We start from the raw sequence: 27,141 nt of genomic DNA on the forward strand, positions 1-27,141 counted from the left end.
GATTTTTATGGGTGTTTATTGTAAAGAATATATGTTGGGCTGTTTAGGCCGCCTTTGTACATTTTACAATGCTGCATATACACCAGGCTCCAATACAACCTGGTGACATTTTCAATCACAGCACTGTGGTTAAGATATTTACAGTTTTCAAGAGATTCCAGTAACAATAAGATGTCAAGAAACTGTACCCCACTGGTTCACTGAACAAAATACACTAGTGATTGAAGGAAACACTTTTGATATTCACAGTACATATGGGCACAATTGAAAGGGAAGCAAATTAATTAGCGATAACTGATGAATAGGTAAGAACGTTTCTAAGCCACATCTCAAAGTCCCTCTCTACATAATGTCACAAGGGAAGACAGAAGAGCCAACTTGGCATACATTCAGAAAAAAGTCCTTTGTTTTATGAGGTTTTAGCTCCATTTCACACAGCCGTATCTTCTAATTTTGGGGATTCCATTGTTTCTTGCTGTGTTTAATAAGAAACCTTATAGCCATTTGGAGAGAAGAAATACAGGTTTTTCTGACTGCTTCCACAGAAGATCATGTTTTTGCAGCAGACCGTTCACAGTCTGAAACAGCCTGTACCCCTCTAAACTATTGATAAAAGATTCCAGCCCACATTTAGAAGAATTTTTAAACGTTAAGCTAGATAAAAAAAGTTTTAAAAGCAAAGGCAATAAAAACAAGGTAACTTGCCTCACTAAAAATCACAAACTAATTTCCCCTTCAATAGGAAAATTATTCTAGGTGGGTATTTGGGGAAATACGTTAGTGTGGAGAGCATATTACAAATATATAAACAGTCACACAGTTTGGTGTAAGTTCTAGAAATAAAAAGGACTATTTAATGCTGATATTGCTCTCTAGACATGGGCCTAGTCTGGTCAATATTTCTTGTGGCATTTCTGAGGTAGTGTCAGATAATACAGCTGAATTTGGCTACAGTTACATTAGCAGAAACTGCAGTTTCAAAGAGGCACCCTCTAATTCCTTGGAAAACATACAACACGCAGTCTAGGAAAATAGCTCTGTCTTCTGACATCAAGTGACAAGCAATTCCTAAAGAACGACGGGTTCACCCATCAACATCACAGACTGAGCAAAGGATCATTCAGACTTCATGAAGGAAAGGTGGTTGGGGGTCTCTAGGGCTGAATCCTGGCCACATCCACCTCACTGAACTGGATGGGGCTTACCGTCAGGTAAGTGGGGTTACTACTGCAGTCTGTGTCTTTCAGAAGGAACTCCTCAGTCATTCTGAAACGCAGAGCTACTTGCACCTTACCAGACATGAGAGATAAATTCAAAAGGCAAGTGTAAATGAGAGAAAGAACTTTTCATAGCTATTTTATACTGCTGAGGAATCGCGGTTGTTCTTCCCCTCTTGGTAAAAGAGTTTCTGCACCAATCTTGGGACCTTTCTTCTCCTAGAAAGGAGAAACGTGCAATGAGGTTGTGTCCAATATGGTAGAATAAAAGCCAGCTCAACAAATAATTCTCAATAAATTATCAAGAAGCAAAACACAGGGATACAATCTTCTTCACCTGCTATGCAATCCTCATTCATTTCAGTGAGGCTCAGACAGGAGAACACCCCAGGGGATTATAGATATAAGCCAACTAGTATAGGAGGACAATTGCAAAGATGGAACTCCTCTCCCCCTTCCTCAGCTCAGCTCCCAGCCTAGGCCCAATGGAGAGGACTACTCAGTTCTTCCCTCACTCGCTTCCCCTCAGGCCTAATCCCTGTGCATATTCCAGGAGTTTTACTTGAAAAGCAGTACATAAAGATAAGGTTCTTAGGATGAGCTGCAGCCTGCAGGGGCCATTGGGGAAGGGGAACTGATGTGTATGGGGCCATTTCTGGGAGGGTCCCAGCACACAGGGAGGCCTAATCCTTCCCTCCTCAGATGCAATTAGGATTTCCCCCAGCGCCAATCAAGCTTGTAAAAGTTGAGCTCTCAGAAGCATCATTGGGTCCCAGGAGGTTTTTCTAAAAGCTCAGTTGCTCTGGGGCAGGAGCAGGAAGAAGAAACAGATGAGGGGAGGAGGGGAGGGGAAAGGAAAATGGAACGGATGGCTGTGTGTGTGTGTGGGGGGGGTGACTGTCTCTGGCTCCAGCCACACCCGCCACTGGCATGCCACCCCTAAGTATGTTCCTAATGAGGGACCCTTGGGCTGATAAAAGGGACAAAGTGGGACTAAATGGAAAAAATTAAAATAAACCACAGCTTCCCCAGCTTCTTAATGTAGGTAGACAGTCTTGGGTTTACTCTTACCTTGAGCATTCCATCACGTTCCCATTTAAAGAGACCACAATTGCTGAAAAGGGAAGACAGAAAAATCAGGGTTGCTTCAGTAGCTGTTGGTAGCAGTGCTGCACCAAACTGTTTTAAGGTTTCATTTCGTACATGAACGTTACAATTTAAGTGTCCACCCCCCCCCCCATTCCACTGCTCTGGGCGTTATCTTCATGCCTCTTCATAGCCATTTCTCATTGGAAAGGACTGCCTAGACCACTGGTCTCAAACTTTTCTCTCCGGGCCGCACTGGCAGAATAAAATCTGCTTGCATCACATCCAATGTTTTATTGACAAGAAAGACAGTTGGAAAACACAACTAGGATTGTCCACGGTATCACCTGAGGCTCTTGCTCTCATTTTAAAAGGATATCTATCCATATTCTGCATATTAAAAAATTATTTTGATACTACACTATACTGCACTGAAATGTTTAAATGCTTCTTTGATTGTCCTTGAATCTTCCAGCCACTCTTGCCATCCTCTCCTGCCACACCAGGGTGGCATTCCTGAACCCTTTGAGGGCCACTGGTCTAGACAAATGGTGAAGTGAGCTCTTGCCCATCAAACAAAAATAAACAAAATGAATAAACCAGACCACTATTACTTAGCAAGTCTTTTCAGAGTCTACAGCCAGGGATGAGAGATGCACGTTGACAAACCTTTGCAGATAGAATGCAGTAGGGTTGAGAGATTGTGCAACTGTCTGCTTGAGAAGGGGAGAATGCAGCTCCTCTTACCGGCAGTGTTTTTTCGGCAGCTTGTCAAGAGATATGGCTCTATTTCCACACTGACACTTGAAAAATCGCTTTACACCATCATGCCAGTGATAATCATGATTTTGTTCCACACATGAATCCAGGAGCTTGAAATAGGTATACTTGCACTTGTGTAAAAGGAAGAGAGAGGGAAATAAAGAGTCACACACACTTTCTCCAACTTCTTCAAAGTCACTGTTGTAGTGAAAACCCAGTCCTCTGCTGTGCCAGAAGAGCAAATTACTCTGCGAACCAGAGGGAAGCAGCTATATTGTACACCTGAGAGGACATCCCATTTGAACTCTTTGCTTCTGCTCCCCCAACACTGGTCCCTCTTCCTCTTTAAGACCACCTCTGTCGCCACAGTGTAAATCCGGGCGAAATGCAGATCACACAATAGCTATCTGCATCAATGGTGAAACTCACCAAAGGATCAGGGCATTTTAATGATGGAAAAGAGGTCAATCTTCTGCAAGTCTTAAATACAAATATGCAGCCACATCACCAGCAATTAACATAATGAAATGCTGTGTGATGGGTTTGTTGTTGTTCTTATGGCAGCCCTGTTTAGGGAAGCTTTTAATGTTTGATGGATGACTGTATTTTAATATTTTGTTGGAAGCCGCCCAGAGTGGCTGGGGAAGCCCAGCTAGATGGGTGGGGTGGGTAGGTATGTATGTATAAATAAATTATTTATTATTTATTATTATTATTAATTATATTATGTGTTTTTATGCTGTGAACTGACCTGGGGAGCTACAGATGAAGGGTGATATGCAAATTTAATAAATAACAACAACATGCTACACTTGGACAGGGATGAGTTGGCCACTGAAAAGTTTGCTCTCTCACTCTAGCCTACCTCAAAAGGTCTCACTATTCTGGGTTATTCGGAAAGACAGGATACCAGTGTGAAAAATACAACCTGGATCTGCTAATCATTGTATTCAACAGGACTTGGCTACCAAGCTTTAGATGGTTATGAGGCTGGAAGTGCTGGACTAGGACCTAGGAGAGCAAGGTTCAAAGCCCACTCTGCCATGCCCTGGGCCAGGAACTATGGCTCTGCCTGCCCTCTCTCACAGGGTGGGTGTGAGGCTAAAATGGGAGAGGAGGAATGGCGCACGTCACCTTCAGCTTCTTGGAGGAAAGATGGTGTGAAAATGTAATAATAAATAAGTAAGAGTGGGCTTTTAACGGTGAATATTCCTTTTTGGAGAGCAAACTGACCTGTGCATGAGGCCACAAACCGAGGCGGATCCAGCAAGGACATTCTCCCTCCCTGGGACTTCATGTGCTACGAGAGGCACAGGAAAGCTAAAGCTTGTTTCTGGCACCAACCCACTCCGCTAATGCTATTATTTTTTCAAATGCTATGGCACCTCATGGGAGGATCACTTTCCACTGACCTGGGGCTGCCTTCCAAACTCAGGTCACATCCTGATATGCTTGGGAGATGCAGTTTAAGCCCCTAGCAGGATGCGCTGTGTTTTTGCAGGAGCGTGAGTACATGCAGTGCGGAGCGTGGAGTCCTTGACATGCCTTATTGGGGTTAAGGATGGGAGGATTGCAGTTCACTTCATATTTTGGAACATACCTACCTATTTTGCCTGCCCATCAGACTCATGCACAGATCAGAATATAGATCTTCAGGTTAAGCCACATAATCGATGAACCGATTCATGCCTGCATCCATACCTGTGACCCTTCAGATGCTGCTGAAATACAACTCCCATCAGCCCCAGCAGGCATGGCCAATGGTGGGGAGGATGGGAGTAAATGCTGTCCAATAATATCTGGAGAGCCACAGGTTCCTCATCCCTGGTCCACACTGTACTTATGAGATGGCCAGAAGGCTTCCTTCTCCTTTCTTTAAACATGTTGAAACTGTAAAGAGTGCATCTACCTCCTCTGTGGCTGTGACAGAAGGGGGGAAGGGAAGGGAAGAAGTGGTTTAAAAATGCTTATAAGTCTACAAGTGACACTGCCATCTTTTTGACTGCACAATTTCCAGGAAAGGGACTGCATGTATGATGCAGTCATTTCAAAGCAACCTTTTTTCTGTGCAGCCATGCAGGATGCCATTAGCTGTTCTAAGCAGCTGTAATCATGAAAGGAAAAAGGCAGCCCTGAATCTCCTCCTGAGCAGATTTCTCGAGGAAAGGTTCCTGAGGGTCAAAATGAATTTTTCATCCAACGCTGATCAAGCTGGACTTCAAGGGGCTGCTTCACTCACCGATTTGCACGTTGCAACACGGCATTTCACTTCTCGGATGCTCCGCATTTTATCTTCCATTTGCTCCTTCTTCACCAGGGGCTCAAAATAGCGTTCCTGTAGCTCAGCCTCAAACTGTGGCAGGAGGAGAGATGAAACTTTAATCTAGATGTGTAAACAGCTAATATAAAACTTGTTAACACTGTAAATGAAACTTTAAAAAACCCCACATAGCTGAAAAAATTATTTTCAGAAGCAATAAGCAATTAATTTCAATTGAATCCTCATCCTGAAATTATAAAAAGAATTTTTTTAAAAAATCACACACACAGTTGTATTTTTTAGCTTGTTCAGACCCCTTCTTGATTTTCATCCCTGAAATGCAGCCACTCTTAGAGCCAGTTCAAATATATTATGTAAATCCACTTGATCTTTCATCACTCAAAAGCCCAACATCTGACAATTTGTAACTGAACCATTCTCCCTCAAAAGGCATTGCACCCGAGGAAATCCAAAAAGCTCTAACTGTGGTATCTACTATGCAATGTCTCATTTGGAGGCAGGTTGTAAGTGTTCAACATGTATGGGTACAAAAAGGGCGCGGACACACAAAAGACCGCAGAAAATTTCCCGATAAAGGCAACTGTATTAATACACATTTAAAAAGGAAAACTGCAGGGTCTGCTGGATGATGCCTAAGGCAGCATGCATTTCCAAAACAACAGAAGGGAACTGATTCAGTGCTGACTCAGAGGAAGAGTGCCATCTACTGAACAAACAGCAAAACCAGAGGCCTTGTGAAAAGACAAGGTCGGTTGTTAAAGACGAAAAGCATATATTGGGATATTTAATGGTACTCAAAGCCGAATAAAACAAACAATAAAATAAACCAGGCACCCGCTCCTCCCACTGCAAACATCAACAAATAAGACAAACGTCTGATAACAAAAATGAAGTTGTGTAATCATGTAACAGTGGGGGTGGGGAACCTTTTTCAGCCTGTGGGCCATTCTCCCTCACAGGCACACTTGCCCAGGCCAGAGGTAAAAGTGCAGCAACAGGCAACTCACACCCACCTCGCAAACAAGAGACATGGTCGCAGCTTAAGGACACATTCCAGCCAGGCAAAGCCACTGGAGGAGGGGGAAGAGCAGGGCCACGGAGGGGCATAGTCTGGGAAGGGTCCCAAGGGCCAGGCCCTCATTTGGCCCCCTGGGTCTGAGGCCCCCGCCCCTGCTTTGCAGACTTATGAAGAACTCACATTTTTGCCTTTGTCAGAAAAATGTTTCTCTGCATTCAGACTCTTCTTTGGTCAGCAACTACATTTCCCAGAAGTCTGCTTGGCCTTTCAATACTTGCCACATTCTTAAAGCAGACTTCTGGGAAACGCAGTTAAGGGGTCAGATGTGAAGCCCACTGCAGTCTCTTCTCCTGCACTGAAAATGGTCAGTGCTGAATTTCTGGTAGTGAATTCTGACACACAATGCAGGCCAGCAGATCAGATCAGAGTAATGCCTCTCTTGCAAAACTGTTAGGCATGTCTCTTGAAGATGACACAGTCCTGTTTTCTGCTGCTGGGCAGGATCCTTTCCTCTTTACACGCTCCCAATAGCACCCACATGCAGGCATTCCCAGCCAGTTCCCTTGTATGCGGGAGGGGCTTACCTCCTTAAGGACACCCGTGTGTTTGGATCTAGCATTCAAGATCTCTTGAAATTCATCAGACTCCAAGTATGCAAGCTGCTGGCGTAGTTTCTTTCCGGCAGGTTCTGCTGCATCAACATCTACAAAAACAGAAGAGAAGCTTAGCCATTATTTCCAAAGGATATTCTGCTGCAACAGAAACTAAGGTAATGCATTCCGCTGACAGTAGGTGTTGCATAGATAGTGCCATACAAACAGAGATCTTTTACCTGTGCCTCTCTAATGTGCAGAATTTCGATTTGCTTGGGTCACCCCAGACAAAAAAAGGGCACGCCTTTCTCCACCATGCCCTACTTACCAGATTCCTCAGGGTCATCTGGCTGGAAACTTCTGGAGACAAGGGATACCTCAGATGGGCCTTTGGTTGGATCCAACAGGGAAATTATTTCAACAATATACAGTGAATCTATTACATAACCTGCCAAGATCCTTCATTTCCCCAGTCATTCCAAGGAGCAAACTCTTGCTGCTGTGGGGGTATTTTTGGTCATGCATCTCAGCTGCAACTCTCAGGGTAAACTCAATAGGCTTGCCACTTGACAGCCAATGACTGACAACAGAGGAAAAGGGAATGAGGTAAATGGGTCTGTCAGCTAGTGGTGGGAAATGAATTTCTAAAAATGGATGAGGAAGAGAGAATTCAAAATTTGTATAAATATCTACTGGCAGGAATATTGAAGCCACGGAAGGCAGCAAATTATGTTGAGGGACTTTATACAAATGTTATGAATCAAGTTAGGAGAAGTCAGGAGAGCTATCCTCTTTTGCTACCTCAATTCTGCTCGTATAGAAACCAGTGATTTCCAGCACAGAAATCTCAGGGATTTCCACAGAGCAGGCATGTAGCCCATAACCACACATTTAAGGGAGACAGGAAAGATGGAAGCCCGCTGCCTGTAGCCTGCACTGTTTTCTGCCTATTGTCTCAGGGAGAAACTTCAAGCCAAACCATTCAGCTTGACACCAGCTGGTTGGACCCAAGTGACTTAATTCTGATGCAAGTCTGGCTATCTTTGTAAAAAGTTTCTACACTTTCCATACCTTGGGACAGAGGGATGTTTTTCTCAGCTCTCTCAGAAATCTCCGGAATGTCTAGACTGGATCGTTTCCTTTTTATGCTGTTTGGGTCCACTTTGGCGAGGACCCGGCCTTTTGCACGTAGTTTATTTATAGCTGCCATCTAAAAGCAACAAAAGAAAGACACAAGACATGTAGCAAAAGTCAGCAATTAAAACCAGTATGAAAAGCCAGCAAGGATCACTGGAGCTGAATGTCAGTTTGCATTTCTTAGTGTAGAAAGTATTGATTTGATGTGTAATTAATTCAAGAGGGTTCTGGGAGCCTCTGGGAGCTTCTCTGTGTGAAAGAAACAAGCATAAGGTTCATGATGTTTGGGTTATTCCTTCAGAGAAGCTGAGTACAGCTGCTTTAAACTGGTCCTATTATCTTTCTCTCAAGGTCATGCTGACTATAATAATAGGCCAGAAGGAGTCTAGGTTTCACTTTCTCTTTCTATCTCTTTTCCTTCTGGTGCAGCGTTCTGTACATAGTATGCTTCGTATTAAGGTTTAGTCTTATTATACTGTAAGCTTAAGTGAAGTCTGCTGCAACTGGATTTCTTATGGACAGTTCCAATCCTGAATGTATTGGATTTGTGACCATTATGCTCATTTGCCCTCAGTAGCAGTAAAGCTCTACTGGATCAAATATTAATTGCCTCTGGTCTATTTTCTGGGAATTCTGCAACATGTTTAAGTTTTTACTCTGCTCACTATACACTGGAATCTGCTCTGGATCAATACTGAGTAGACTTTAAATGTCACTGAAGACCATATAACCCCTTCTCACAGCTCTACTGTGCTTGTGGAAACTAGGCCAGGGGTCTGCAACCTTTAAGACAAAAAGAGCCACTTGGACCCATTTCCGAAGAAAAAACAACAACTGGGAGCCGCAAAACCACTGCGACATTTAAAACAAATATATCTCCGGAGCCACGATCTGACAGCGGGCGGGAAGGTGACGTCGGGACGGTGCGTGACTAACGCACGCACTGCCCCCATGCGACGTCACAGCCAGTACAGCGCCCGCCACAGTGAGGAGTGTCGGGGCGCACAATGCGCCTCCTCCCCTCGCTAGTATCCACCCCGGAGCCGCGGCAAAGGTGTAAAAGAGCCACATGCGGCTCCGGAGCCGCGGGTTGCAGACCCCTGAACTAGGCCAATGCTTGTTCTCCATCACACACAAGTATCACACACCCACAAACACCCCATTGCACAGATCAGACGCCCGCCCCCCAACCCTGGGAACTGTAGTTTGTTAAGGCTGCTGTGATAAGTTACAAAACTCACAGAATTACTTTCCTGTTTATCAACTAAATTGGCTAAAAATCTATTACAACTGAACATACAAGGCAAAAGCTACAATCGAAATAATCATTTAAAAATAATAAAACCCATCCTATTATTGTCTTTTAGCACAGTGTATGTCCAGTCCTGAAAACTCCCACAGTCCTTTGTGCTGGGCTAAAAAGCTGGCAACCTTATCACAAATCTTTGACAACCCAGTGGTTGGTCTCCAAGCCCATCTGGAATGACGAAGTTACAAGCTAATAGCAGCTTGACTGATCCTTGTACTGTGACTCTGCACCCTAGCCATGGGGCAGCAGTTAGGGAGAATTTGAGGAGCTGATACCTTTTTAGCTTCTGCCAAGCCATTCAGTTTGGGCACCGGAGGAGGCAAACTATCAAAGAAGAGAACATCGTCTCCTTCAGAGAAGCCTGTGCCAAGTCTAGGAGTTTCGGGGCTTGACAGTTTGGCAGCTTTGGGAAACTCTGCCGCGGGAGTTGGAGAGCGCAACACCGCTGGTCCTGAGGAAGGTGGCATTGCTGCCACAGCTGCATGACTTGTATTTTGAAGAAACCTTAAACAAAGGGACAAAATCCATTATCATCTTGCTTGGGGAGGTAGTGTAGGAAAACAGGATTCTCTGACCCCAAAATCCTGTTAAGACTCTGTAGAGCAGGGGCTTTTCAGACTGTTGTGGTGAAACCGGGAGCCCTTCAGAAGCTCATCAGGGTTTCTCAGTGAGAAAACCAGTAATGACAGCCAAGCTTTCCTGAAAGACAGCTGGGCCACCTGCGCAAGGTGAATCTGCACTATTAGGCGTGCCGAGTTTGGAGGCCACACTCTTTCAATTCACACATGCTACTGAGTGCTTTGCAATGCATGGAGGTTTCATGGAAGGTGAGCAGGATGTAGAAAAGGTTCACTAAAGGTAGAAAGCTTGGAAACTGCAATGCTAGAGGAAGAGGTTTAAATACTCAAGGTCAGGAGACATCTTGCTTTCATACAGCCAAGGAATCTTTTGGCTTCGCCTTCTCCCAACACATGTCTATGGGGGGGTGGGGTGGGGGGGGGTCAACCAAGTAGCGCATAAGCCTCAGGCCAGCCTCTAGGCTCATGGCAGGTAGGCAGACAACAACAAGGCACCCTGCCTGCCTCCTGAGCCAAAGACGACATGGTGAGAAACAGGCCTTTCCACCTCCACCACCAACTGCACACTCAAAGAATTTCATCTGCAAGGATTAACAACTGACTTTAAGTAGGGAAGATTTTCCATAGCTTAGGGTCCTGATCCTCGCCCCCCCCCCCAATTATGTTTAGCTACACAAGTCTGCTGGAGCTAGCAGGGTAGTAAAAACATAATTAGTGGTTGGCAAGCTCGCCCATCCTGGATTAAGAAAAAGCCCAGATCATGTTTGGATGGCTGTGGAATGGGCCTGGCAGTGCGCCAAGCGCCCCCAAGTGCCACTTGTAAGCCCACCCCCTTCCACACCCAAACCTGAGTTTGCCAGTAGGTTTCCCTGGGCCCTGGTACTGTTTGGGGCTGCCAGGAATCATGGGAGATAAATGTATCCCCCCCCCCCCCGTGTACCAGGCTCTGTGAATTTGTATCAGACTAGTAACTTCTGCAGACCAATTTGCAAAATATAGAACCACTGACTCTACTGTCCACGGTTTTCAGAAGCAAACAAAAACTATTCACCAACGCACAAAGGTTTGGCTTGAGGTGTTTTTTTTTAAAAAAGCTGTCTACCAGAAGTTTTTCTCTGAAGGTTTTTTACAGATGGTACTTGAGTACAAAAAGACTGAACAGAATCCATGATGCTAAAGGCTGTTGGGAGAGCATCAGTCTGCTGACATTTTGCCTTCTTGAGGGTCATGCCCCAAAATCAAATTGAGCAGGATAAACGTTAGAGATTTAATAAGGAAAATTATAGGGCACAGTCTATCATTCGTGCCACTGGCCTTTCTGCTTGATAAAGGCTCTTTACTCGAGGAGAAAGCTGAACAGGTGTCAAGAATCATTGCTTTGATAAACGTAGATTGCTTAGAGATGAAAGATGTCAGATCCTCCATCCAAAGTGGAAGTTCTCTGTGAGCTATGGACTGTCAGAGTTCATAAACTGAAGACAAAGAGTGATCTCCAGCGAAGTCTATTGATTTCACTGGGCTGACTCCAAGCACAGTGGTACCACACTTAACTCAGGTTAAGTACTTAATTCGTTCCGGAGGTCCGTACTTAACCTGAATCACCACTTTAGCTAATGGGGCCTCCTGCTGCTGCCGCGCTGCCGGAGCACGATTTCTGTTCTCATACTGAAGCAAAGTTCTTAACCTGAAGCACTATTTCTGGGTTAGCGGCGTCTGTAACCTGAAGCGTCTGTAACCCGAGGTACCACTGTATGACTTTGCTTGATGCCAGTGTGAAATGTAAATGGAAGTAACATAATCACTTTAGGAAGCAGCAGCAGGGATCCTGATTAGGCATTTTTCTCAGCTCCGCAAGTTTATATCATATTCAGGTAGGGATGGAAAAGACTCAGAGTAGCCATGGGATGGTCACCTTGTCCCATCCGAGGGCTCTCTCCAAAATGTTGAATCTTGGGCCACACGTCTGAAATGTGGAAATTCACAAGAGCAGTTGTGGACTGGGGTGGGGAACGGAATGTGGCTGCTCAGCTGGATCCTGCGTTTCCCACCTGCAACACCATTAGATCATCAGGTGACCCATCTTTCCATAGCCATGTGCCCAACTAGGCGGGTGCTGAAGTTATTGACCATCAGCTCATCAGCGCTGACTCCCAAGCCCTGCTGTCTGCAGGAGCAGCTGCGCCACGGAGGTCTCCATGGGGAGTCTGCGCTGTGGCCCAGAGGCCTTGAGGTCAGAACCAATCAGCCGACTGGTGGCGCCAGCAAGGCTCCCTTGCCAAAGAGCCCCTGAGAGCACATCTTAAGGCTCCCCTACCTGCCCCACCTCCCAGGCTACATGTGATGACAGGTGTGGGGCAGGTGGGCATGGTTTGGGGAAACGCCTTGCAGGCCAAACTGGGACACGTGTTGGGTCTCATTAACCCCAATCCCTGTGATACACAATAAAGGGCCAGATGGACAATAGATCTGGCTTGATAGAAGGCAGATTCCTATGATCCAGTTTGGATTTTACTGGAGGCTTTCCCCCCTTTTGTTCATGATATGCTAACTTCAACTTTCCTTGGTATGCTTCCTTAACATGTTAGTTAGTTTGGAAAATGGAAGGATATTTTTCTAATGGTTTTATGGGCTTCTGCTCTGGTTCTTTAAAAAATTGGATTGGATTTTATTCTGTGAGTCATCTTGAGACATCTGCATAAAGGGACCAACAAGTTGAGTAAACAGTAAAAATAAATAAAAATGTATTATATATGCTAGATATTTAATATTGGATTTGAAATAGCACAGGGTGAGATCCACCTAAGTCTTACTCAGAGCTGACTCACTTAAATTAATAGATGCTGGATAGCTTAGTTGGTAGAGCATGAGTCTCTTAAATGTCAGGGCTGTGCATTCAAGCCCCACGTTGGGGAAAAGATCCCTGCCTTGCAGGGGGTTGGACTAGATGGCTCACATGGTCCCTTCCAACTCTACAGTTCTAGGATTCTAAGTTACTGAGCGTATCACACCTGCAGTGAATAACACTGAAAAAGAAGCAGTTTGGGCTACTGAACCATGTCCTCCCATGACCATCATGGTGTTACCTCTTCTGCATCTCTTCAGACCTCCTTTTCCTGGCTTCCAGCATTTGCTGCTTCTGTTGCTTAATCAGTGCTGAAGCAGAGATGGACTGGAATGCTGGATTTTGCTTCCCAACAGAAACTGAGGAGGACATAAATAAAGTTGTAGGTGAGTCAGATGTTGCTCAGCAGGAGTCAAATAGGTTGCTTTCCCCCCGCAGACATACCTGGTGCTTTGGCTAGGTGTTTATTCAGGTTCCTTGCTCCAAAAGAGGGCATTGACAATAGTTCTTTGAATTCCTCTGAACATGGCAAAGGTTGTTTTGGCAAACCTGAAACAGAACATGCAATGTAACAATGCAGCAGACTCACAGACTAGTCACAGGTGGTTGATGACGCGGAGTCCTGCTTGCCCTTCAAAGAAAATTCAAAACAAATTTCTAGCCCTCAGGAGATATTTAAAACTGGACAAGTGAACCATCCCTACTAAAACTGCAGAAGCCTGTGAGATAGCTAAATAGATCTCCACTGGTTGGCAACTCTGAGGCAATGCAGCCTCAAGGAACACAACTCGTGTGTTGTGACTACTCGAAGCACACACAAAGAAGCCTAAACCTGGGATGAAAGCAGCACACAGATCAAGAACAGCCTGGGCAGTGGTGGTGAACCTATGGCACGCGTGTCAGAGAGCTCCTGGCCACTCCCCCCCCCGGGGGGGGAGAGGAATAGAGGAAGGCTCCTGCAATGCCGTTGTCAAGCCTGCAGCTCTGCCTCCTGTGGGGGTGGGAGGAGGAGGAGGAGGAGGAGAGGAGGGCTTGCAGGGCACTGCAACCAAACCAGAGGCTGCCTCTGGACTGGCTCTGCCTCCCCGCCGTCAAGTCTGGTTGTGCCCAACCTGCCTTCCTGCTCTGCTCTTGGGCGCGTTTAGAGCCACGCGACACTGGCGTGTGAGCGAGGTGCGGAGCAGGTGTGACTTTTGATGCTCCATGGCTTCTCTCCAGTCTGTTTCTACTCAGGAGTAAGTTGCCTTAAGTTCAACAGGGTTTAACTCCCAGGTCAGTCAGTAAGCATATAAAGACAGCAATCTAAGAAGGGACTGCTAGGTTTATATGTTCGCTGGGCTGTCCCACAGAAGCCAACAAAGGAATTCATTCCGTAGAGGCTGTGATCAAATGGCAGCTGAAGAAGTGGCAAAAATATTATTATTATTATTAATTATTTTTAACCCGCCAGTCTGGCTGGGTTTCCCCAGCCACTCGGAGTGGCTTCCAACAGAATGTTAAAAACGGGGGGGGGGGGGAGAGAGAAATTTCAAATGCAAAATACTTTCCTGAACAGGGCTGCCTTCAGATGTCTTCTAAAAGTCAAACAGTTGTTTATTTCTTTGACATCTGATGCAAAGACAGGGCTCATAATGAAGCTCAAGCCTTCTTTCTTTGGGGGGGAATATATATATTATTTATACACACACACTCGTATTTGTATGTGCGTACACAGACAATTATTATTATCCCAAATTAACAACTGGGAGAGGGTGGCTCTTAGTATAGCCCTCCAGTGTACACTAGTGTAGTGGCCAAAATGGTGGAACCTTCTGGGAAAAGTGTATTTCAGAGGTTTGATGGCTCATAACACCAATTTTTTTTTTGAATAATACCAGTGCTTTTTTACGTGGGGACACATACCCATAAACATTTTGTGAATTTAAGAGGAGAAGAAATTCACTGTATTTATTTTTCCCGATTTGAACTGATTTTCTTGAGTCAAAATTAGAGTACTCCTAAACATTTTAAAGGAAAAAAGCACTGAGTTATAAAATTATGTCATAAAATTATATATGAATGGAAAGATAACTTAATGAAGAATGTTATGTAATAACTTTTATGAAGGATTATTTATTACACCAGCAGTCATAAAGAAGAAATGTGAAACACACAGAAAAAATGAGATACAGTCATACCTCTAGTTACGTACCGCTCTGGTTACGCAACTTTCAGGTTATGAACGTGGCAAACCCAGAAGTGTTTACTTCCGGGTTTGCCTGCACTTTGCGCAGAAGCAATCTACGCACTTTGCGCATGTGCAGTAGCGTAAGTCCGCTCTACTTACGGACTTTTCAGGGTGCGAACGGCACCCCGGAATGGATCGCGTTCGCAAGTAGAGGTACCACTGTATATAGGTTAAATTGCCGTCTTGGCACTTTGTGATGAATAATAATAATAATAATAATAATAATAATAATAATAATAATAATAATAATAATAATAATAATATCTTTATTGTCATTGCCCCCTCTCGGGGACAACGAAATTAACAACGAATAAGTGGGTTTTGGGTTGCAGTTTGGGCACTTGATCTCTAAAAGGTTGGCCACCACTGGCCTAGGCATACTTTTCAAATTGGGAGCCTGCCTTGGAAATATACTTGTTCTTCCTTAGTCTCTGGAACATCTCCTCCCTCCCCTTTGAAGTATTAACCATGGTATCTTGCTACCTGTGAACCAAAAGTAACCATCATGAACACCAGCCAAGTTTCATTCATGAGCCACAATTTGAAACAGGTTTTGAGGAAACATGGTTAGGGTTGGCCATGGCTTGTGCCAGTCTTCAAGTAACACAAAAACCTGACAGAGAAAGGGAGAGGGTGAAAGATTATACATTCCCAAGGCTGGCTCCCAACTGCAAACCATGGTTTACAGAGTCTCCTGCGCAACCGACTGAGCTATCCATGTTTGATGGATGTTAAAGACATTTTACAGCAAGGGGACATTTTAAGAAAACAGAAGAGAACGTGTTACCCAGTTTCTGCTTGGTCTCCTGTAGAATTGCATCAACTCCTCTTACAACCAAATTGGACAGAGTTGTTTGGATTTTCTTCTTTGGGGCGGCAGCTGCTGCACTGAAGAAGTAAAGCAGAGCGCAACTCAACAGAGGGAATGACACCACCCATATAAGGGGAATCACCGTGGTTGTGATTATAGTAGGGTAGTCAAAAACTGTGCCTAATTATCCGTTTTTTACTATCCAGTTGCATTCTGTGGGCCATTCACAGCATGTAGAGACCAATAAACCAACCACTAAAAACTCCAGCAACACAAAACATTTAACACAATGTGGAGCAGCAGTTAAACATTTTGCACCAGCACAAGTCCACGGAGTTTTCCATACAAAGGGAAAATTTACTTTTGCCTCTGGCCTTGCTCATCACCAATCTGTGGCCCCAGAAGGTTGCCCAAGTGAGAATGTGGTCCTCTGGCTGAAAAGGTCCCCCGCCCCTGTTTTAAACTGATCTAATAAAGTGAAATTCAGAAAAAAATGCAAGTGAACAACGTTCACATTCATCCGGAAGGGAACTTCCACAGAAGGACACTGAGATGTAGTTTCTCTTACGCTGAAGCTGCATAAGCAGCTGAGGAAACCCCGCCGTAGTAAAAGCCATCCTGACAAAGCCTCTCTTTCAAGCCAAGGCTCCTCTTTGCTGTTCTCTTCGGAGCTCGGGAATCTGAGAAGGTCGACTGCAGGTCCGCCCGCTTTGAACTGAGCCGCCGGTACTGGGACTGGACATGGTACTGGCAATATTCACATTCATTCTGAAGAAAGAGAAAGACGAGGGAGTTCGTCCTTGTGTACTTGTCACAACAGAGCAAAATATGAGAAAAGGAAACATGCTTCTGTTTGCAGACGCATTGGGCTCTAGTGGAAATCAGAAGCTACGGGCAAACACTAAGCTTGAAAAAGTAAGGCGCCAGTTGTCTCTGAGATGCCTTGCGGAAAACAACTAACAAAAATAATTATAATTAAAATACAAAGAACTATAGCCGTTTATGGCAGGCAGGAGTACACAAGGTGGCTTAAATCTCCTCCATGAGAAAAGCTTTGATCAAATTAAAGTCAGTCATCTCTAGCGTGTGCTGCTCCAAACCTGTAGCTACTTTCTGCAGTCTCTCAGGTTCCTGGTAGCACAGGTATTTGTACATGCAAATGGAAAAAGAGAAGAACCCGCAACTGGGAGGAGTGGTATTGATCAAGGGATTTGGGCAGGAAAAATATGGAAGGGGACACATTAGGACTGAGCAGGGAAGATTAGTTTTAGAAATCCTATTACTGTCTTCCTCTGCCCTTTCCCATCAAAACCTGGTAAATTCTCATTGGAGAGAAAAATAACAGGTGTGACTTTTGGCCATATGTTGGGTGGACAGTTTGGCCCTCCAACACACGTGAGGTCACCATCTCTGCTCTGATATAAAGTGCTACCAATATAGTGGCTGTGGGCACGTACGGTGTGTGCCAACAGAGCCTTTCCTGGTGACCACAGGGTCCCCTCCCCACTCTGAAATCAAGCTTGGAAGTAGCATTAGACTCTATGCAACACAGTAGGTTGTGGTGCCCACACCAGCTTGCAAATGTGCCCATCAGCCCCAAAAGTCAGCAACCTCTGCTATAAATTGTGACTAGCACAATCACAAAACTAAACTGTAAGCCCTCAGGTGACATCTGCACAAGCTCACACCAAGCACAGTGTAATGTCAGATGAGCTATACATACCAGGTTAACCATCTGTGCACAGGGCTCGCCATTTTTCTTCCTCGCTTTACAGGTTCCCCAGTCCATGGCCTCACCCAGAAGTAAGATCTTCTGGGGATGATCGACAGACACACACACCTAACCAGAAGAAGTACAACAAGCTTCAGAGAGATGAAGGGACTCGTCTCAGCCAGGGCCATTAGCTTTCACTGGAGACAGTGCTTTAAGTGCCATTAGCAAGTGAAAAATTGTGTCGCTGTGAGAAGTCAGTAGGGGTCCACAAATTTTGACTCTGCTCGGTCACCAATTGTTTCTAGCAAGCACCAAGGCTCGGCTTTCCCATTTCCTGCTCTGAAAAGATACAGGAAAATGTGTGTTCCTTTTGTTTGCTCCCCAGCAAAGTTGTGTTTTTTTAAATAAAAAAATAGATAAATAGATAGATAGAGGGAGGGAGAATGGTAGATAGGCTGTGTATATTTGTAGCAATGCATCCCCTCTTCAAGTCATGACGGAGTCCCAGCCAAGATGCCGCCTGGTGCTATTTTGAAACAGGGACTCTCTGCTTCTTTTCATTGCCAGCAAGGGTTTCTAAAAAATATTTCAGTCAAAAAACACAACATTACTCCAATATATACTGGCAGGCACTTGCATTTTCTCCACCTCCACGCCCTCCGCCCATGGCTTGATAGCTGCCATCAGGTGAAAAGAATGCAGCATTTCCTCAGCCTTGAGTAGGATCTCATTCAACTGGGCACCTGGATGTGACGGGGATGCCCTGCCAGGAACTATTTGAGATTTAGTCCGAGGACAAACACCATTTTTTCTTTTTCATCAATGTTATCCTTTTCATACACAGCATTCTTTTGAACTGAAAATAGCCAAGGATTCAGTCCAGGGCTCAAGTTAACAGCATGCTATGCCAAGGGTTGTGCCACTTCTTCCTTAAAAACTTGAGAAGTGGTGGGAGGATTTTCCACACACAGGTGCATAATCCTTCCTCTGTGGGTCTATGACATCTGCCTCCCACCCACTGCCTCATTGCTACACATCATGGTCAGGACAATTGCCATTTCCCAACAAACCCCATACCCTGCTTAACAAAAACCTCAGCAATGAGGCTGGATCAGGTCAGGTCAGGTGAGTGAGAGATCCAGTAAAAAAGCAGAGAGTGAAAGCGACCTCTGGATCTGTAGGGCGAGGCATTTGCAAGTAAAGAGAACTGCTTTATAGGATACTTGTTTGCAAATCAAAGCCTTCTGCAAATTTGTTACAGCTCTATTTTCTCTTAGTCAATCTCACGAGCTGCTTCCCGCAGCTAACTGCCACCAAGCCTCATCTCCCGAACAATAACTTGAAGCCAGCCAGTATGATCAGAGCTGCACTGTTCAGCTATGCTATTTGCCTTTACAGAGGTTTCCACAGTGCTATGTACCCTCCGCAAAGGGGATACAAAGACAGAGCCCTTGCTTCCCTCGTAGTCAAAGACCCTCCAGGGACTGAGCAGCCATCAAGAGAGGCAAGGGGCTGCTACTTCAAGACGTAGTTAAAGAGAAGACTTCAAAGACTTCCTGTGTGACAGACGCAACCGTGGCCAAGGAGAAGGAATATTTATATGGGGAGACAGAGAAAACAAAGGATTTCCTCATCTTTTCTACACTGATGTCTATGCAAAGCGTTATACAATATGGCTGAAAGAGTTCCCTATAGAGAAATCAATAAACTGTATGTCAAAAAACCAAAATCACCTGTTTTTAAATACAGTGGTATCTCGGGTTAAGTACTTAATTCGTTCCAGAGGTCCGTACTTAACCTGAAACTGTTCTTAACCTGAAGACCACTTTAGCTAATGGGGCCTCCTGCTGCCGCCGCGCCACCGGAGCACGATTTCTGTTCTCATTCTGAAGCAAAGTTCTTAACCTGAAGCACTATTTCTGGGTTAGCGGCGTCTGTAACCTGAAGCGTATGTAGCCCAAGGTACCACTGTATATGTTTTATATAGAGACAGATCTACACACACCTCGTCTGATCCTTCTCTCGGTTTCATGAGATTAGCATTGAGTAGTCCTATGACCATGCCTTGCTCTGTCTTCCAGTGATCTTTGTGAACATCACCAAACAGGAACAATGAGACACAGCGGCTGAAGTTATGCAGGTCATTCAAGCGCCAGATGCTGAAGGTTCTACCCTGGATATGCAGAGTGGGAGCAAATAAAAAGAACAAAATAACTACAATCCTTTGAGTCAGCCTTAAAATAATTACCATCACCAGAGAACGTTACATGCACAGCAAGATGTCTGCTGTAAAGGTGTTTAATAGCACAATCCTATGCATATTTACGCAGAAGTCCCACTGTGTTCAATGGAGCTTGCTTCCTAGTAAGCATGCTTACGATGACCTGCTTGGGGAAGCAGCTACTTTGAATGCTTTAACCATAGCAGCCACTATGGTTTGTTTTCAGCCAAGCACTGTCCACACTCCATACACAGACTATGTGCTGCATGAGTAAGTACTTTGTTTAATCTGCCAAGGTTCAGCTTCACCAGGAATGTGGAGAGGACAGCCCTACCTGTGATGGTGTTTACAGCACCAGTACTGCAACAGGGCAGAGGGCAACATTCCAGGTGCCCAAGAGGACTGTAGGCTTATTCATACATTAAACAAGAATTTTGAGATGGTAACCAATTTTTTACTTCAACAAAATGTCATACTTGAGAGGACATAACATCATAAAACCATTTACGTTATTGGAGCTCTGAGGCGTGACTTTCTTTATGATGACTCCGAACGTTACCCAGTCTGTTTCCTCAAGGTTTAATGAAGCAAGCTTGTCTTGCAATTGAGAAAGTCTAATAAACTTTCGGCCTGTCATTTTTCTTTCCATCTCAACAGAGGATACACGGGGTTTTCTGCAATGAAAACAAGGAGGAAACTATTAGAATGACAAAGGGATAGGGAAGCTTCCATCAAATCCCCTCTGTGGAGCTCCACTAAATACCCTGCACTCAGGGCAACAAGAGGGGCTTCATCACTAGTCTGTGTAAACATTTCCAGCCCAGGGAAAGGAGGAGTGTGGAGTTTCAAAAATACACAGAGAGCTCAGAATTGGGTATGGGATGCAAAAATCAGCTTCCTGAGCATCTGTACTTCCCTTTTTTAAAAAAAGGACACAAAGACATGTTTCTAGTTATTAAGACTAAAATATATATGCATGAAGACAATTCAGTCTCAGAAACTAACTTGTAAGCTTTTCAATGGCTGAAATCTGGTGCTTTGCACAGTCCTTTGCCATGTTAAAAAGACTTAAAAGGGAGGGTGCGAACGAGTTTATTTGCTGTTGCTATTATGTAATCCTGTTTAAGTTTGAATTCAATAAAGTATTTTTGAAAAAAATATTCAAAAGAAATGATGCACTTAATTTGCAGCTTTCATGCAGAAGTCAAAGCCCATAAATCTGTGGTGCTGATTTAAAAAAATAATAATATTAGCAAGGTATCTAAACAGTTTTAGGCCACAAGCTATACTCAAGGAACAAACCCAACATTTCCTCCATAAGCTTGCTGACCTTAGCCTCAGCCCAGAGAAGGTTTCAAAGGAGACTTCTTGACTATTCACACCGGCATTCTTTGGCCCTTGGGATCTCTGACTGGTGCCCAAATCAGGTCTGTTCCCAGTCATGGACTTCAGAGGCTGAGGCGACAAACCTGAAACTGGTTTTGAAGCATGTCTTTTATTCTCTGTAAGAAGAACAGGGGGGAAATGGAAAAGTCATACCTTGTGAAAAGCACAGTTGAACTTTTTTCAGAAAAATAATCTTTGGCAAAAGCTGTGCGTCATGTCACAGAGCCAAGACAGACAACTAATTCTGCATTAAAATGTTTTCACCTTCCCTTCTGCTGCCAAAAGCTAGCCATTTTGAGCAACAGAAGACAAGCTAGAAGTCTTGGTGGCTGTGTGCTGCCAGGAACCTCCGAGTACCAGCTGCTGGGGCGCCCAAGAAGGGGGGGCTGCTGTGCTCATCTCCTCTGTGCAATTTCCCACAGGTACCCAGGGGGTGAGAACTGGATGCTGGACTAGTTGGGCCGAAGTCTGGTCCAGCAGACCATCTCCCTCAGCACCACTCCCTCTTCAGCAGACACGCCTGTAATTCACACATGTACAGGCTTCCCATGCTCAACACATTTCAAACTCTGCAGGCAGAATTATATCCAGCCTGCCTGGTACATTCTTGCTGCAGAATTCACAAGGTAGTAACCCCTTTTCTTTAGAGGTGATCTGGGATTATGTGTGACCTTCTCCATTATAGCTCTATTCCAGAGTAAGTGGTACTAAGCACCCAGTGTAAGATTCAGGGTTGTTTTCCACTCAGTTGCAACTACTAGTCATGCTGCCAAGACAATACATAAGATCAATTCTTTTGACAACATATCTACATTGGCAGCATCAAAAATATTCAGCAATATTAATTTCGGAAAACAAGCAAAGTAATATTTATCATTTCTGTGAAAATGAAATTCAAAACATCGTGCATCAACTGACGTGACTGAGAACAAATATTGACTCCTATACCAGACGGTGAAGGTTTCATCTTCTGGCCCTGACCTGTCTTTGCGGCCAATGCAGGGCAGCTGAGCTGGGCTGAGAAACAAGGTGACTCATGAAGCTTCCTTGGCTTTAAGGGGGCAGCAGGAGACTCACCTGGTTAAGAAATGAAAGAATACGTAAAAGACTTACAGTGCACTCTTCCACAGATTTACAATACGTAATGGGATTACTCCCTAGTTAAGTGCATTTAAAGACTGCAGCCCTAATGGCTTCCTTGATAATAAATTATGAACTGACCCAGATGGTGAAACAGAGTGTGCAAACTCAAGTTAGGGTCAGGGGTGGGCAGCCGGTGGCCTTCCAGCAGTTTGTTGGACTCCAACTTCCATCATTCCACTCCCAGCCAGCATGATCAACGGTCAGGGATGATGGTAGCTGGCGTCCAGCAACATCTGAAAGACCTCATGATTGAGTTAGACACAGCCTTACGTTCCCCAGGCATCTGAGCTGGAGCAACAGAAAAGAAACAAGCCTCTTAAATAAAACATCCTGTATATTACTAGCAAACTCAGTTCTACTCCTTATGCAGCCAAAGCAGCAGTGGAGGGATTAGCATGCAATATTTGCTGGCGTACAAAAAGATATGTTTACTCCCAAATGGAGATGGTACATTTTGAGAGACAAGAAGCATACGTTTCCATATTTTTCAATTGGGATTTTTTGGGCCATCAATGGACCAACCTTTAAGTTCACAGGTACCGTATTTTTCGCCCTATAGGACGCACTTTTCCCCCTCCAAAAATGAAGGGGAAATGTGTGTGCGTCCTATGGGGCAAATGCAGCCTTTCGCTGAAGCCTGGAGAGCGAGGGGGGTCGGTGCGCACCGACCCCTCTTGCTCTCCAGGCTTCAGGAGTGCCCCGTCGCCAGCCCCGCAAACTCGGGGGACAGCGGGAGAGGCGCAGCGCGCCTTTCTCGCTTTCCCCCGACTTGGCTAGAAGGCTGGCGGGGGGAGAAGCCTGCTCCTCCCCATTGCCAGCCCCGCAAACTCGGGGGACAGCGGGAGAAGGCTGGTGGAGGGCTTTCCCCTCCTCCAGCCCCGCAAGCTCCCAGAGCGATGCCAAAGCCCGAGCTTCCCCAGCCCTGCGCCGGGGGGGGGGGGAATAATTTTTTTCCCTTTATTCCCCCCCCCAAATCTAGGTGTGTCCTGTGGGCCGGTGCGTCCCATAGGGCGAAAAATATGGTAATATGGAAGTCTGATTATTATCTTGATAATCTCAGGAATGCACCAGCAAGGCTCTAATGTGGTGAATTTAACAACTTGCTCAGGCTGGCTTTTATAAAAATCCACACAATCCAATAGAATGTTTTGATATTAAAGGCTCCAAAGAGATATCACTAAGGATTACCACAATAACCTAGCAATAAGCTTGAGTTTAGATGCTGAACAGCTACATAAAACAAATAACCCAGTTACCAGAACTTTTCTTGCTAGGGGCCATGTTAGCAGGCTGCCCTATTGCTGTCTTTTGCAGTTGCTCCTGGAGTGTCTTCATCTGCTCCCGCAATTTCCTCAGTTCATCTAAGTTGAAAACAATAAATGGACATTTAAAAAGTATCTTATGCATGTATCTTAGACATGGTTAATTAAACAGCCATTTGTCATCAATAAAAATAACTTAGGTAAAAAGTAAAGTGCATAACCAAAAGCCAAATGTTCACCGTGTTCCCTGTAAAGTGCTCAGCTCTCACTCCCCAAGAGCCAGGCTTTGATAGGAGAGATCGCCTGTGATATAATAGACTCCATTGAACACCGCACCATACGGGATTTCTCTCTGATCCCAAACCATCATTTCTGCCGCCTTGAACAATGTGAAATGCTTAACACAGTGGTGTCCAAACTTTTTTCAAAGAGGGCCAGATTTGATGAAGTGAAGGGCCATGAGGGCCAATAAACTGCCACAGGGGGCGGCTTGGGCCCCCGAAAGGGACTTTGGAAATGCCTGGCTTAACAAGTGTCATCACAACCACTACTCTTTCCCTAGGTCTATCCTTCCTAATCTGTGCCATGACAGAACACAGGGATGTTTGAGTCTTGAGGCCCTTGATTATTTCCCTATCCTCCCACTTGCTTTCAAATCGAAAAGCTAGAAGGCACAGAAGGAAATCTTCCGAGAACAGAGGAGCCTGCAGCAGCGCCTCGCACACGCACGAGACCTGCTCCGCCGAGAAGCGCGGCGAGCGCGGAGGATCGGGCGCGGCGGAGGCCAGCCCCGCACTTGGAGAGGACGCAGCAGCCGTCGCCAAACCCGATCCTCCTCCTCCTGCTCCGCCGCCGTCCTCTGGCTCTCGGCTGGGAGGAGCCTGCGGCGACGGGGCGGGCGCCGAAGTTGGCAGAAGTTGGCGCGCCTCCTCGGCAGCGCCTTCGTCCTCCTCCTCCTGCCTCTGCTCTCCTCCGGCGGCGGGGGCGCGCCGCCCTCCCCGGCCGGGGGGCTCGGCGGGGCCCGCGGGGAAGGAGGCCATGTTCGCGGCGCGCGGGATCGCGGCCCCCCTCGCCCGCCTCCGGCCCGCTCCCCTCCCCCTGCGCGCTGCCCTAGCCATGTGGGTCTCCTCCCCCTGCGCCGCCGTCCCCTTTCCACATCCTAGGAGCCGCGGTCCGCCTTCCGCCCCGCGGCTCCCAGCCCGGGCTGGCCTCCGCCTCCTGGGACGCGCGCCCACCCCCGCGGCCCCCCAAACTTCGGAGCAACTCTCCAGACGCTTCTCCCCCGCCTCGGTCTCCCTCCTTTCCACTTCTCTTCCCCCCTTCCTTCCCTCTTTCTCTCCCACCCGCCTTTCCTTCTATTAACTTTCCTTTCCCCTTCCCATGTAGAACAGTCCCTGCAAATAAAAGCCTAGCATATTTGGAAGAGGGATGCTAGCCTAACCATTACCTTCTATGCTGTTACTATTTTTTTATTTTTTTTTTACATAAGTAAAAAGTGACCTTTCCCCATCTGGCATGGTGGTGTGCCTCGAGATTTTTTTCATGAAACAAGTGTGCCTTTGCCCAAAAAAGGTTGGGAAACACTGGCCTAGAGCACAGCACAGAGGTCCTTCACATGAGGGCAGACTTGGCTAATTAGATTATGCATTGAAAATCTTTTGTATTAGTAGGTATGGTTAAGAAAAGCCTCAGGTTTGCAAGGTGAGCAACTTTAAACCATCCAAAATGAAATAATGATTTTTACCTTGCAGATGTTGATTGGTCTTCTCCTTTTCGGCTAGAGAATGAGATGTTTCCTGCACAGGTTTCTCCTCCTCTTCCTCAGACAGGTCACCCACATCTCCAAACAACTCAGACACATTTTCTTTGCCGCTACTGGATTCTCCTTCGTCAGCTTCCACTTCCTCGGTATAGGATTCATCATCTTCTGCATCAAACAGCTCATTATATTCATCCGGCTCTCCATCTGTAGCCACATTAACACCATTCTCCTCACACTCCAGCCCCACAGCTGCCTCATTCTCTTCTAACAGGGAGGCTAGCAGGTCCAAGTTATCATCACCTGGGAGAAAATAAATAAAAAGGAGCAACTTACCAGGGCTCAGATGAGACTCAACCCCCAGCCCCAATACAATGCAAGTGTGCATCTAATGAGAGCCCTGATTAGAAAACAGACAGTGCTTAATCTTGTTCCAGTATTCAAGCCAGCTCAGAAATGATGTTCCGAAAACAAATGGGGATGCAGTTCAGCAGCAGAGCACATCAAATAATTCTGCACAGGAATTCACAAAGTTCAAGTTCTTCAAGCATCCCTCCACGTGCCACAGCACTGCCATTTATCTGGCTGAAAAGAACAGAATGAGACTGCCTCCAAATCAACTGGCAACAACCTTCTCTTCCTGGCTGGTTTGTTCTACCTTGCATATGGAGCAGTGACAACATTTTCAAGCCTGGAAGAAACTGAATGGCTTTAGAAGATTAGACAAATTCAAAACTCACCATCCATATTTTTTCCAACAGAGACTTTACTGGAGAATTCACGTACCCTAGAGACACATAAGAACAACAATATAAACATGCAATGCCTAATAAATGAAGCTAATTTCTGTGGAGTGCCATAAAATTAAAAGGCTAGCAGAAGGTTAATGTATCACTAACATTCAAAGCGGCAGAGAAGCAGAAGAGAGTATATAATCAATAGCTGCTGGGCCTTGCATGGTCCAAGATAACAACCCTTTTCAGCAGAATACACCCCAACAGTCCAATCCCCAGTGTTACTTATTCACAGAAAGCATAAATAAGTACTGTATTTTTCCGTGTATAAGGCTAGGTTTTTTCCTAAAAAATAATGCCAAAAATTAGGGGTGTCTTATACACGGATACATCTCCCCCCCATTTTCTTAAATCGGAGTCCCCAAAAATAGGGGGCGTCTTATAGACGAAAAACACCGTCCTCTGCCTTCCCAGCTGGAGGCAGCAATGCTTCTGAAGTCCAGCTGCTGGAAACCTCGGGAGGGGAGAGATGGGCTTGTGCTGGGATCCTGCTCCTGGGCTTCCCATAAGAGGCCCCTGCTTGGCGGCTGCGACAGGGATCTTCCCCTTGCCTTTCATATCCCAGCGGGTCGTAGAATCCCGGGGCCGGAGGGGACCCCCGGGGTCATCTAGCCCAGCCCCCTGCTCGATCCCAGGGGCGCCTGCTCCCCCGGCCTCGGGACCCGCGGCAAGCGGCATTCCTGCCCCGACCCGGAGGCCGCGGGGCCCTCGCTGCGCCAGACCCGGGCGGGCGGGCGGCCTAGTCCAGGCACCTGTATTGGCGACGCTGCTTCGCCTGGCGGCCATTGGTGAGCCGCTTTGGGATCTGAACGGGGCTCCCCGCCCCCCGGGGCCCGCCTGCCGGCCAGCGAGGCACTTCCAGGCCGAGGCGCCCCTGGCCTTCCCGCGCGCGGCCTCCGCCTCACCTGCCCCGCTCCGACCTCCTTCCTCCCTCGGCGCCGCGCTCCCGCCAGAATTCCCAGCCGAGGCCCCGCCCCCTCGCTCGCGCGCGCGCATGCCCG

At 46.0% G+C, this 27,141-nt stretch overlaps 1 protein-coding gene across 1 annotated transcript; it reads right to left on the minus strand.

Annotated features, from left to right (window-relative positions):
* MCM10 (minichromosome maintenance 10 replication initiation factor) lies at window positions 1-27,111 on the minus strand. Its single transcript, XM_081210681.1, has 20 exons — window positions 27,046-27,111; window positions 26,087-26,133; window positions 25,332-25,649; window positions 23,582-23,686; window positions 22,131-22,259; window positions 21,127-21,298; window positions 20,305-20,470; window positions 19,581-19,748; window positions 17,585-17,701; window positions 16,430-16,629; window positions 15,838-15,938; window positions 13,268-13,372; window positions 13,065-13,182; window positions 9,679-9,907; window positions 8,029-8,167; window positions 6,949-7,067; window positions 5,305-5,418; window positions 3,051-3,196; window positions 2,289-2,331; window positions 1-1,436 (listed from the first exon to the last, which is right to left on the minus strand). The coding sequence occupies exons 2-20, from the start codon at window positions 26,091-26,093 to the stop codon at window positions 1,353-1,355; spliced, it is 2,580 nt and encodes an 859-aa protein (XP_081066807.1). The 5' UTR covers window positions 26,094-26,133; window positions 27,046-27,111; the 3' UTR covers window positions 1-1,352.
* Window positions 27,112-27,141: the final 30 nt, after the last annotated feature.

This window comes from Podarcis bocagei, assembly GCF_964188305.1.
Source record: "Podarcis bocagei genome assembly, chromosome: 10".
Classification (NCBI taxonomy): domain Eukaryota; kingdom Metazoa; phylum Chordata; class Lepidosauria; order Squamata; family Lacertidae; genus Podarcis; species Podarcis bocagei.